The following is a 13,171-nucleotide window of genomic DNA, read 5'->3' as shown; positions in this document are numbered from 1 at the left end:
ATTTCCGAAAACCATACTGAGAAGGTGCAAGGATGTGGTTTTCATCGAGATATTCAGTGAGTTGTTTGTTAACGGTTTTTTCAAGGAGTTTGGATATGAAAGGCAGATTGGAGATGGGACGGTAATTGGCTAGATCAGAGGGGTCTAGTTTAGGTTTTTTTAGAATAGGTTTGACGATTGCCTGTTTAAGAGGGACAGGTACCTTTCCTGAGTTAATGGACAGGTTGATGATATTTGTTAAGGGTTTAGCAATCAGGTTAGGTATTGCGAGAAGATGTTTGGTGGGTATTGTGTCGGTAGGATGGGTGGAAGGTTTGGCTTTTTTAATGAGAATTTCTATTTCTAGTGTAGAGGTGCATTCTAGAGAAGATAGAATATTAGTGTTATTTCTAGTCTTGACTTGGTTGCAGTCAGGTTCGGATTGTTGGATGGGAGTGGATGATGCATTGGTGAACTTGGATATCAACTTGTCTATTTTAGTTTGGAAAAATGTGGCAAGTTCTTCACATTTAGATTTGGCTACGTCATCTGGGACGTCAGAAGCTGCTGACTTGGTAAGAGAATTAACGTACTCGTATAGCACTTTAGGATTGTATTGGAATTGGTGTATTTTGTTAGCAAAGAAATCTCGTTTAGTATTATTGAGTTTTTCTTTGTACAGGTGTAGGGAGGATTTGAATTGTGCCAAATGTTTATGAGATGGGTCATGGCGCCAAATCTTTTCGGATTTTCGAAGTTGTTGTTTAAGGTGTTTTAGTTCGTGGGAGTACCAGGGTTTCTTTTTGTTGTTGTTTTGTGAGGAGATAAGTTTGGCTTGTAGGGGGCACGTGGAATTGGCTATAATATTTGTAATATTATGCCATGAGGCCAGTGCTGTGTCTGCGTCGGAGAGGTCTAAGTGATCAAGATTGTTTGAAACTGCTGAGATAAGGTCATCTCTGGTACAATTTTTCCTGTAATGGATAGTTTTATTTATGTTATCATGGCATGTGGGTATCTTGAGGGAGAGAGATGCATTGATGAGGTGATGATCTGACCAGGGGATGGGTGTGTGGGAAGGAGGGTCAGTTTGAATGAGGGCATTAGTGAAGAGGAGATCGAGAGTGTGGCCTGCCTTGTGAGTAGGGAATTCAATGGATTGTTTGAATCCTAGAGCGTTTAGTGAGTCGAGTATAGCGTCACATGATGGGGACCGGGGGGAGCTGTCAACATGTAAGTTGAAGTCGCCTAATATGATTGCTGGGGTGTCGATAGAGATGTTCTTAGCGATGTATTCTATAAGAGTTGAAGGGTTGCTATGTAGAATTCCTGGGGGGGCATAGACGAGACAGATTTGTAGGGATGGGGACTTGAAAAGTCCTATTTCAATTTTAGGTGGGGGGAGGATGGGGAGGAGTATCATATTGAATTTTTTCTTAATGGCTAAAAGTAAACCACCTCCTTTCTTTTTTGCCCTGGGGATAGAAAAAATGTCATATGTATCAGTTGGAAGCTGATTAATGAGAACCGTATCAGATTCCTTTAGCCAGGACTCTGTTATGGCACAGATATCCGGATTTTGGTCTATGAGTAGGTCGTTGAGTAGAGGGGTTTTTTTGTTTAGTGACTGGGCGTTGAGGAGAACAAGAGAGAGAGCGGTGAGACCAATGATTTGGGTGAGAGGGGGGGAGATCATGGAGGGGAGGATGGTTCTTAGATGTGAGTGATGCCGTGGGTATAGGGGAGAGTTGGGCCTGTATTTGTTGTATTTGAGAATGGTGATTTGGTATTGATGCATGCTGAATGGATGTTAGGATGTAGTGTATGAATGGAATTGGGTACTGATGATAAGAGAGATAGGAGGAGGTACTTATATTTAAGGTTATAGAATGTACTGAAGCAGAAGCGAGGAAATGGTGAATGTGTGGAAGGGGGAAAGAGAGGGGACTGGAAATATTTGATGGAACAATTCCAGTGTGAGAGGGAGTGGAAGAGGAGAACTATGGGTCACAGCAATTGATAGAATGTAATGATAGAGAGGTGCACAGTAATTATCAAATACCGTAGAGGTAGTTATCCTATGCCGATCAAATAACAAATACAGTGGTTGTCAAGAACATTGCAGTTGACAAGTACATGGCAGTTGTCAATTCAAGTAGTCTAGACGGTAGGGATAGGGTATGCACAAACGGAGAAGCACAGGGTGGAAGGACACCAGACGATTATTCTCTGTGCGAGTGGCAGCTAGCATATAATGTAGGAAGTCTCTGTCACCAGGAAAAAAGGAGTAGATGCTGGAAAGAAGCTTCCTACAATGTGTCACTATATTCTTTGTCTACGGTTGGACTACTACGTCATGGGGGCTATCCAAGGTATAGGTCTCGCACTTTAGTAGGGTGCTGATCTGCGGAAGGGCGGTTATTGGAGTACAGCAGTGCCGCCTTGCAGGGCCGCTCGAAGGGGCGCTCCCCTTTGAGCGCCCCTTCGGCGCGCGACGCTCGGCGCCGATGATCGGAGAATTTAAAGTGCCTCAGGGCCTCTCCGGGTTGGTTGGGCGTCGCTGGCGTGTCGGCAGTGGGCGTGCACAGCGGCTGGAAGGACGACGAAACGGGACCGGATGCTGCACGATCGGCGGCAGACCCTTCGCGGGTGAGGCTGTAAATTTAAAGGGCCTTTAACAACTCTCCTCACTGCTCTCATGAAGAAGGGCGCTGACACCAGACTTTAGCTGGAAGAGGCCATCCAGTTTTTTAATCGCCTCAAACAAGAGTTCCAACATTGCTCTCTGCTTCAACAGCAAGTGGAAATGTGGAAAAGAGGGTTTGCATTCAGACAACAACCAACAAGGACTGAACTGGGTAAACAAATAAGCGTGGGGGTAGCTTGCTTATTGCGGCGGTTACTACCCTAAACCAATTAAGCCTGATACTTCACTTTGAATGCATATACAGCATTGCTCTCTGCTTCAACGGCAGGGGAAAATGTGGAAAAGAGGATTTACATTCAGACAACATCCAACAAGGCTTTGATCTGTGCAGTCTGGGTAAACAAGCATTGGGGTAACTTGCTTGATGCGGCGGTTACTGCCCTTAACCATTAAACCTTATGCTTCACCTTTGATGCAACTCCAACATTACTCTCTGGATCAACAGCAGGGGGTGACAGGAAATTCGAATCAAACAGTTAACAACAAGGGCCCTGAACTTTGGTGGTCAGTGAAACTGATAAATATGGGAAAATAAGTATGGGAGCTTGCTGGGCAGGCTGGATGGGCCATTTGGTCTTTTTTTTTGCTGTCATTTCTATGTTTCTGTGCTATTTAACATTCATAAATGATCTGGAAAAAGTAAGATGAATGAGATGATCAAATTTGCAGATGACACAAAATAATTCAAATTTGTTAAAACAGCAGCAGATTGTGAGGAACTGCAGAAGGACCTTATGAGACTAGGAGACTGGGCATTTGAATGACAGATATTTCGCACGAGAAAAATAATTCTATCTACAGGTACATGATGCTGGGTTCTGTATTGGAAATCACTACCCAGGAAAAGGATCTTGGAGTCCTTGTGGACATTATGTTGACATTTTTGGGTCAGTGCACAGCAGCAGTCAAAAAAGCAAATAGAATGTTGGGAATGATCCAAAAAGTAATAGAGAATAAAACGGAAAATATATTGCCTCTGTATTGCGCCATTGAGCAACTTCACCTTGAGTAGTGTGTGCAGTTCTGGACACACCCCGTTTCATGAAAAACATAATAGAACTAGAAAAGGTGTAGGGGAAAGCAACAAAAATGATGATGGGGATGGAACAACTCTCCTACCCTGTTTCCCCGAAAATAAGACAGTGTCTTATATTAATTTTTGCTACCAAAGATGCACTAGGCCTTACTTTCAGGGGATGTCTTATTTTTCCATGAAGAAGAATTCACATACCGGTATATTGTTGAACAAAAAAATGAACTCGCTCCTCGAGGGCCTGCTCTCCCTGCCTCGGTGCCTGTATTCAACTACTTCTGCCTGCTGGGATCATTTTTAACTTGCTTCCTTTTCTCCATTGGGAAAAACTGAAAGGTGGAGGCTGCTGCTGACTCAAACCTAGAAAATGACCACTGATGTTACTGAATCCTGAGAGAACGGGGCGTTGAGCACATTGTCCATTTCCATCCATTCTTCTCCATTCATTTGTTGATCTTTGAGAGAATGCAGAAGAAAGGAAACTCAGACTAATCTGATTAATTTGAGTCCTTCCTTCTTATAGCAATTTGTATGAGATTTTATTAATCTAGATGTCCAATTATATCACCAATATATAGGGCAGTTGCTGAACAAAATAAAACAAAGCTTGCATTCTCTTCCCTTTTGGGCTTGCGTGCTCACAGAATCACAGATTGACTGAAAAAGAAGAGTGACGCTTTTTATACAGTAATTTAAAAAAATGCAAGCTGCGTCTATGGTAAGAAGCGTCCGTGAAGCGTTAGGCCCGCGCAACCCATTTTACTGTATAGAGCGCTATACAGTATCCTGGGTGCGCTGGCCTAACGCTTCACGGACACGCTGGTACCGGTATCTGTCATTTCAAATGTCATTTCAAATGACATTTGAAAAGACAGAAGCAACGAAAGCGGAAATGACAGAAGCAACGAAAGCGGAAAAACGAAAAAAAAAAAGTTGCAAGAGAGAGGACTGGCAATCCTACGCTCGGGATTGCCAGTCCTCTCCCCTCCTCCCGGAGCAAGGCTGCTTTTCGCGCCTTGCTTCGGGAGGAGGGGAGGGACTGGCAGTGTACGGTAAAGCAACGAAGTGACTTACTTTTTTCACAGCCCTCCTCCGGAGACGGATCGCGGCTCCCCTGCCTCCCGGAGGGGAAGATGGATGCCTGCACGGGCGAAAGCGGCCCCTGTTCGTGCGATTGGGCCGCTCAATGTGTGACGTCACGACGTTTGGCGTGACGTCACACATTGAGCGGCCCAATCGCACGTACAGGGACCGCTTTTGCCCGTGCAGGCATCTATCTTCGCCTCCGGGAGGCAGGGGAGCCGCGGTCTATGTCAGTCTCCGGAGGAGGGCTGTGAAAAAAGTAAGTCACTTCGTTGCTTTACACTGCCAGTCCTCTCCCCTCCTCCCGGAGCAAGGCTGCTTTTCGCGCCTTGCTTCGGGAGGAGGGGAGAGGACTGGCAATCCCGAGCGTAGGATTGCCCATCCTCTCTCCCCTCTCTTTCTTGCAACTTTTTTTTTCCGCTTTTTCGCTTTTTTTCCGCTTTCTTTGCTTCAGGAGGAGGGGAGAGGACTGGGGCTGCCCCGGAGACCAGCACCCATGGACGCGGCCAGGGCAGGTGAGCAGGGGCTGGGGAAAAGTTTGCCGCCTACCCTTACCCCTGCCTCTAACGCAGGGGTAAGGGTAGGCGATAAGTTAGCAGGTTAAACACGCGGCAAAACGGCAGGGGCGCGCGTTACTGTATGGGAGGGAATACCGTAGCTAATTCGATCGTTTACATGTAATATGTGTTCCCTGTACGTACCAGGATCAGTCCAGACAGCTGGGTTATGCCTCCCCTCCAGCAGATGGAGTCAGAGAGAAAACTGAAAACCTCCCCTAGATATACTAGTGTACCACCTGCGATCCCTCAGTATTTTCTCTGACTCTAGCAGATGAGGAGGCATACCCTGCGGTCCTGTCCTGGTCAGGTTGTTTGTAATGGGAATTGATCCTTTGACTGGAACAAATAGTTACTTACCTCCAGGTCTCTGTTTGGTCAGTTTTGTCTGTGTTTGTTTTGGCGCAGCGCAAAGCTCAGTTTGCGGGGCAGGCACAGAGGGCTTGCCCTCTTTGATTTTCCTGGCTTAGTGCGTTCCCAGTAGGTTGGGGGAGAGTTTACCGGTGGGCCGGTCACCCTCCCCCCCCAATGTTCCAGGGTCCATTACCCTGAAGGGGGTAATAAAAAAAAAAAAAAAAAAAAAAAAAAAAAATTAAAAGTTTTGGTTTAAAATTTGGGCTCCAGAGCCACTTAAGACCTGTTGGTGACAGGCAGTGAGCTCTCCGTTTTCCAACCCCGCCTGCCGTGCCTCTGTGGACTCCGGAGGGGGTGGCTGTGTCACCCGGCGCGTGTTAGAGGCAGACTTCCCTGCCTGCTGCGTTTTGGTGCGTTTTTCTTGCTTGCTCCATTTTCAGCCATGTGGGGACTGCACAGGATGCCGCGGTCTTCGGCCTGCAGGGGGGCGGGGGCGCGACTCTCCCGAGAGGGTCTCTGCTCCCGATGTCTTCTCGGGGGCCGAGCGCTGCCCGCAGCAGCTCCTCTCCGACTTCTTCGTCGCGGCATGGCAGGCCGCCGAACACTCGACATTCGGCCCCTCCTCCCTCCGGGAGGAGGGCGGCGGCCATCTTGGCCACGCGGCACTCGGAGCTCTCAGCATCGGAGGAGGGTTCCTCCCCTCCTCCTTCTCCTCCCGACCTAAGCCCGCAAACTCCATCCGTTTCGGAGGACCCTAGAGCCCCTCCCCCTTCTGGTGCACTTGAGAAAAAGTTGAAGCAATCTGTGCCTTTTTCGTCTGAATTTGTGCTTTTAATGCACAAAGCTTTCTTGCAGGCAGAGGCAGGATGGGAGGCTGAAGGCCCTCCCCCCCCCTCCCCCTCCCCAGATTCCCAGGGTCGTGGTGGATCAGGGAAGCATGGGGGCTAGTGTTCCTCACCCGCCGGATCAGGGAAGCACGGGGTCTGGTGGGCCCCGTCCGCGGAGGGAGGCTTCCAGTCAAGGGGACCAAGATTTCATGGCGGACCCTCCGGGGGCACCGGATTCACTGGTAGGGGGCGATCAAGGATCAGTTGAGGGGGACGACCCCCCAGGTACTCCGGTTATTCGGCAAGGAGGAGTTGAGCTTCTTGATTCCTCATGTCCTGAAGGAGTTGGAGCTCCCAGCCCCGCATCAGGAAGCAGACACCTCTACGGGGGATGTTGCTATGGCGGGCCTGAAGGCCCCCCCTCAAACTTTTCCCTTACATCCCAAGGTTTTACAGCTTGTTTCCAAGGAATGGGAGCTTCCAGAGGCCTCGTTGTGAGTGAGCAGGGCCATGGAGAAGCTGTATCCCCTGCCAGCGGAATCCCTGGATCTCCTGAAGACCCCCTCAGTGGATTCGGCGGTTACGGCCGTAGTGAAGCATACAACCATCCCCGTCACGGGGGGGATAGCCCTCAAAGATCTCCAGGATCGCAAATTGGAGATTTTGTTAAAGCGCATTTTTGAGGTGGCGGCCTTAGGTGTCCGGGCGGCGGCGTGCAGCAGTCTTGTGCAGAGGGCCAACCTGCGTTGGGTTCAGCAACTACTGACTACGCAGGAGCTTCCGCCGGCCGAGGCGGAGCAGGCCAACTGTGTGGAGGCTGCAGTCGCCTATATGGCGGATGCCTTATATGATTTGCTGCGGACTTCGGCTCGTATTATGTCCTCTGCAGTTTCCGCGAGACGGTTACTGTGGCTCCGTCGTTGGTTGGCGGATGCTTCTTCCAAGGCACGGCTAGGTTCCTTTCCCTTTAAGGGTAAGCTGTTGTTCGGCGACGAGTTAGATCAGCTCATTAAGGACCTGGCAGATAATAAGGTTTACAAGTTGCCGGAGGATAAGCCGCGTCAATCTCGGTCCTTCGGGAGTGCTAGAGCTCGCTTTCGCGGTCAACGGCGTTTCCGTATGGGGAAGGGGTGGCTCCTTTTCCCAGAAGCAGCAGGCGACGAGGTCCCAGGCTTGGTCTCCTTCCTTTCGTGGCAGGAGGCCTCCGCGCGGGGGATCCTCGCAGAGTTTCGTTTCCAACAAGCCAGCTCAATGAAGGCGCGCAGGCCCATTCCTCTGTCCAGTTCATCGGGGGTCGGCTGTCCCGTTTTTGGGAGGAGTGGGTCAAAATAACTTCGGATCAATGGGTCCTCAACGTTGTTCGGTACGGTTACGAGTTGGATTTTGCATGTTCCCTCCAGGATCTTTTTCTGATATCGCCATGCGGTCTTCCGGAAAAGCGGTTGGCCGTCGCTCAAACCGTCGACCGTTTGCGAGCTCTGGGGGCGGTAGTGCCAGTTCCGCCGGCCCAGCACAGGACTGGTCGGTATTCCATATACTTCCTGGTTCCGAAAAAGGAGGGCACTTTCCGACCAATCCTGGATCTCAAGGGAGTGAACAAGGCATTACACGTTCCTCGATTCCGTATGGAGACGCTAAGGTCTGTTATTGCGGCCGTCCACAAGGGAGAGTATTTGGCTTCTTTGGATTTGACCGGGGCGTATCTTCACATTGGAATCCGAGAACGTCATCAGAAATACCTGAGGTTCATGGTGTTGGGAAACCATTACCAGTTTTGTGCCCTTCCGTTCGGATTGGTGACCGCTCCACGAGTGTTCACCAAGGTTCTCGTAGTGGTGGCAGCTTCTCTTCGTCATCAAGGAATCCTGGTACATCCCTATCTCGACGACTGGCTCATTCGGGCAAAGTCGGAAGCATCGTGCAAACGGGCGGTTTGCTTGGTAGTGCAACAACTCCAGTCGTTGGGTTGGGTAGTCAACTTTGCGAAGAGCCGACTGGAACCGACCCAACAGTTGGAATTTTTGGGCGCCCGATTCGATACCTTGACGGGCAGGGTTTTTCTGCCTCAGCAAGCGCATGGTCAATCTGATGACACAAGTGCGGAACCTGATGGATTTTCAGAGGATACCCACGGCATGGGATTATTTACAGGTTATTGGTCATATGGTGTCTACTCTAGAGATGGTACCGTGGGCTTTTGCGCATATGCGGCCATTGCAAAGAGCTCTTCTTTCTCGCTGGGATCCCAGATCCGAGGATTACGGGCTGGAGTTACCTTTGCTGGAGCCAGCCCGTTCCAGTCTCTCTTGATGTCTTATTTTCGGGGAAACACGGTATGATGAGAGGCTATGCAGGCTGGGTCTCTTCAGCTTGGAAAAGAGGCAGCTGAGAGGGGACATGGTAGAAATTTATAAAATCGTGAGTGAGGTGGAATGGGTAAATAAAGGACAGTTATTTACCCTTTCAAATAATGCTAAAATAGGGAACACTCCAAGAAACTAACACCCAGCAGGTTCAAAATAAATCATAGGAAGTTCTTTTTCACTCAGCGCACTATCAAGCTGTAGAATCCATTGCCAGAGGACATGATCAAGGCATCTAGCACAGCAGGGTTTAAAAGAGGTTTACACAAGCTCCTGGGATCACTAAAGAGAACTATTGCTATCCCTGGAAGAGAGTAACAGGAATATGATCTACTTTATGGGATCTCCAGGTACTTCTAACCTGGATTGGCCACTGTCAGACAGGATGCTGGGCTTGATGGACCTTGGAGGTCTGACCCAGCATGGCAGCTCTTATATTCTTAACCCTGTCTTCAACATCCAGACACATTAAAATCCTTCTTCTTGTAGGTAGTTGCCTCTGCCATTGGGGGGTAGCAGCTGTCCTTGCTCAATATAATGATCAAGTGACTTTCTTGCTGTGCTCTTACTTCATAAAAGAAATTCACTCCCGCTGAAAAAACGATACAATGAGAGACCATGAACTCCTGGCAATAAAGTTGGCACCCGATTACCATTTATACAGATGAAAAGAACGTGGAATATTTATTTATTAAGTTGGCACCCGATTACCATTTATACAGATGAAAAGAACGTGGAATATTTATTTATTTATTTATTTATTAGATTTTTAATATTCTGCTTTTCGGCACTTCAAAGTGTATATCAAAGTGGATTACATTCAGGTACTGTAGGTATTTCTCTTATCCCCACAGGGCTTACAATCTAATTTTGTACCTGAGGCAATGGAGGGTAAAGTGACTTGCCCAAAGTTACAAGGAGCAGCAGTGGTCGTAGCCCTCTGCTCTATTCACTAGGCTACTCCTCCACTCAATATCTGCCTCAGGCCTAGCGGCTAAACCCCCTGACGAGCTTGATGATTGCACTTCTTGAACCGCTTTGACTTAAAGCTACTCTGTCACCCCATTGAGAAAAATCAACAGCTGACACCCTTTCATGGTCTTTTGAGACTGAAGATGCCCTGGGACCCCCTTGCCACATAATAGATCCTGCAAGGATTGTGGCCATTTATGCGATTCCAGTACCACCCAGGAAAACTGTAGTCCCCAAACAACTCAGGGAAAAGGTACTCAAATGGGCATGTGACTTCTGCTTGACAGAGCATCCCAGGGTCACCAGAAACCTGGAACTAATTGTCTGCCACTATTGGGGGCATCAGATGAAGCAAGAAGTGAAACACTATGTAGAATCCTGTCCTACGTATGCAAGGAATAAGAGAACATAAGAACATGCCATACTGGGTCAGACCAAGGGTCCATCAAGCCCAGCATCCCGTTTCCAACAGTGGCCAATCCAGGCCATAAGAACCTGGCAAGTACCCAAAAACTAAGTCTATTCCATGCTACCACCGCTAGCAATAGCGGTGGCTATTATCTAAGTCAACTTAATTAATAGCAGGTAATGGATTTCTCCTCCAAGAACTTTTCCAATCCTTTTTTAAACATGCCGAACATTTACCCACGTCCTGTTGACGAGTTACTATTATTATTATCTATGTAATATTTAATTTTATTATTAATATCTATGTTATATGTTACATGCTATATGCTATATGTTATACATTATATGTTAAGAAACGCTGTTCCATGTAACGCCTTTTGTGCGAAAGTTTTGTTATATGTAAACCGACCTGATTCGATACTTGTATTGAGAATGTCGGTATATAAAAATCCGAAATAAATAAATAAATAAATAAACACAGCTATACTAACTGCACTAACCACATCTTCTGGCAACAAATTCCAGAGTTTAATTGTGCGTTGAGTGAAAAAGAACTTTCTCAGATTAGTTTTAAATGTGCCACATGCTAATTTCATGGAGTAACCCCTAGTCTTTCTATTATCCGAAAGAGTAAAAAACAGATTCACAACTACCTGTTCTAGACCTCTCATGATTTTAAACACCTCTATCATATCCCCCCTCAGCTGTCTCTTCTCCAAGCTAAAAAGTCCTAACCTCTTTAGTCTTTCCTCATAGGGGAGCTGTTCCATTCCCTTTATCATTTTGGTTGCCCTTCTCTGTACCTTCTCCATCGCAATTTTATCTTTTTTGAGATGCGGCGACCAGAATTGTACACAGTATTCAAGATGCGGTCTCACCATGGAACGATACAGAGGCATTATGACACTTTCCGTTTTATTCACCATTCCTTTTCTAATGATTCCCAACATTCTGTTTGCTTTTTTGACTGCCGCAGCACACTGAGCCGATGATTTCAATGTGTTATCCACTATAATGCCTAGATCTCTTTCTTGGGTAGTAGCACCTAATATGGAACCTAACATTGTGTAACTATAGCATGGGTTATTTTTCCCTATATGCATCACCTTGTACTTATCCACATTAAATTTCATCTGCCATTTTGATGCCCAATTTTCCAACCTCAGAAGGTCTTCCTGCAATTTATCACAATCTGCTTGTGATTTAACTACTCTGAACAATTTTGTATCATCTGCAAATTTGATTACCTCACTTGTCATATTTCTTTGCAGATCATTTATAAATATATTGAAAAGTAAGGGTCCCAGTACAGATCCCTGAGGCACTCCACTGTCCACTCCCTTCCACTGAGAAAATTGTCCATTTAATCCTACTCTGTTTCCTGTCTTTTAGCCAGTTTGCAGTCCACAATACACAACTACTTTTCTCTCTCTCTTTAGTTAGTTTTTTTTTTTCTCTTCAAAGGAAAAAAAAACAAAAAACCCTGCCTCTCTAGCACTAACTTCACTGAGTATTACAGTTCTGTCTGCTGACAAACCTAAACCTGCATCCCTCCAGGCCCACAGACCACTCTTCTTTAAAGACAGTTTTATTTATTTATTTTTTTCTGTGCTCTTCCTTATTTCGGTGCTCTGGTGCACACTACAGTACTGCTTTTGCCTCCAGACTTCTTCTTTGGCCAGTACCACAAAAAACAAACTTTCTTTCTCCGTTCTCCGTTCTCCCTGGAGACATTTTTCTGTGCTAAGCTTAGGAAAAAAATAATCCCCAGACTGACACCATATGCGAGCAATTCTTCTGGGCTGGAGCAGAAAACCACACTGACTCAGTCTTTTCTAATGCAATTTCAAGTTTTATTACTATAACATCAAAACAATGTCACGGTAGATTGCCTTACCTCAATACAGTATATGCACAAACCTTCAGAAGAGGAGGACAGGAGCTTCTTGCTCTTAGAGACCCAAGCCTCTTGATCCCATTGTTAAGGTCCTAGCAGGGGCCTGCCCATAGGGCTCTCTCCCACTATGGGATTTAAGATGGACCAGGCTAAATACCTGGTCCCGCACAGGTTGAAAGGGGAAAATAGGTCACTTCACAGAGCCATTTACACACAAACCATTGACTTACACTCTTGCCTACCCTACTGCTTGCATGGAAGATCCCTACTTTAATTATTTGGTATTTTGTGATGTTTTCAGGAACAAGCAAAGCAGTTGCGAAAAAGGAATTGGGAGGCTTTAAAAAACATATTAGACAATATGGCTAATGTAACTTACTGTACCACTTGGTCTGAAGCACAGCAGTATCTGATGGACAACCCAACATTTGCAGAGGATGAGGAGCTTCAGAGTAAGTGCCTTTTCATTTTATAACGTGCATGTTGACAAAACCTACATACTTTTTTGCTATGGAGAACATGCCATATTTTCAAAAGATATACAGGAATCCTTCGGTTATACAGATATGAATTTATAATTGTATATAGTGGAATATGTGTATCAAATAAATAAAATTCCATATATCTAACCGTGTTTGCCTATTTAAAAAAACAAAACATGTATTCCACCCAAGAAAATGCATATGATGCCCTAGATTTCCATTTCCATGAAATCTGTGTTTCATACAGCAAATCCAGGTCCCAAAAAGGAAATCCCATTAAGGGGGTTTTCACATAACAAGAGAGTGCTGTACAGGATAGAGGAATGCCAGTATATTTTCTCTTTACAGTTCACATTGATAAAGTGCTTGCAAGGCTTATCTTAAAGCTGAAGAGTATTCAATTAGTCACAAATGAATAAGTGATTTTAAAAAGAATAGCATCTAGTATTTCTTCATGTTTCAGATACAAATTTCCTCTGCACTCAGCCAGGCCAATCCACACCAGTAGG

General features: G+C 46.3%; 1 protein-coding gene across 2 annotated transcripts in view; it reads left to right on the top strand.

The window, feature by feature from the left end:
• The window catches only part of PRPF40A (pre-mRNA processing factor 40 homolog A), a 391,586-nt gene that overhangs the window by 198,062 nt on the left and 180,353 nt on the right, over positions 1-13,171 (top strand). For both annotated transcript variants that reach the window (XM_029605503.1, XM_029605504.1), the window contains exon 16: positions 12,482-12,632. In XM_029605503.1, the coding sequence (XP_029461363.1) occupies positions 12,482-12,632 (151 nt within the window). The remainder of the gene's footprint in view (positions 1-12,481; positions 12,633-13,171) is intronic.

The sequence above is a fragment of the Rhinatrema bivittatum genome, chromosome 6, assembly GCF_901001135.1.
Source record: "Rhinatrema bivittatum chromosome 6, aRhiBiv1.1, whole genome shotgun sequence".
Lineage (NCBI taxonomy): Eukaryota > Metazoa > Chordata > Amphibia > Gymnophiona > Rhinatrematidae > Rhinatrema > Rhinatrema bivittatum.
This window is presented reverse-complemented; position numbering and strand designations above follow the sequence as displayed.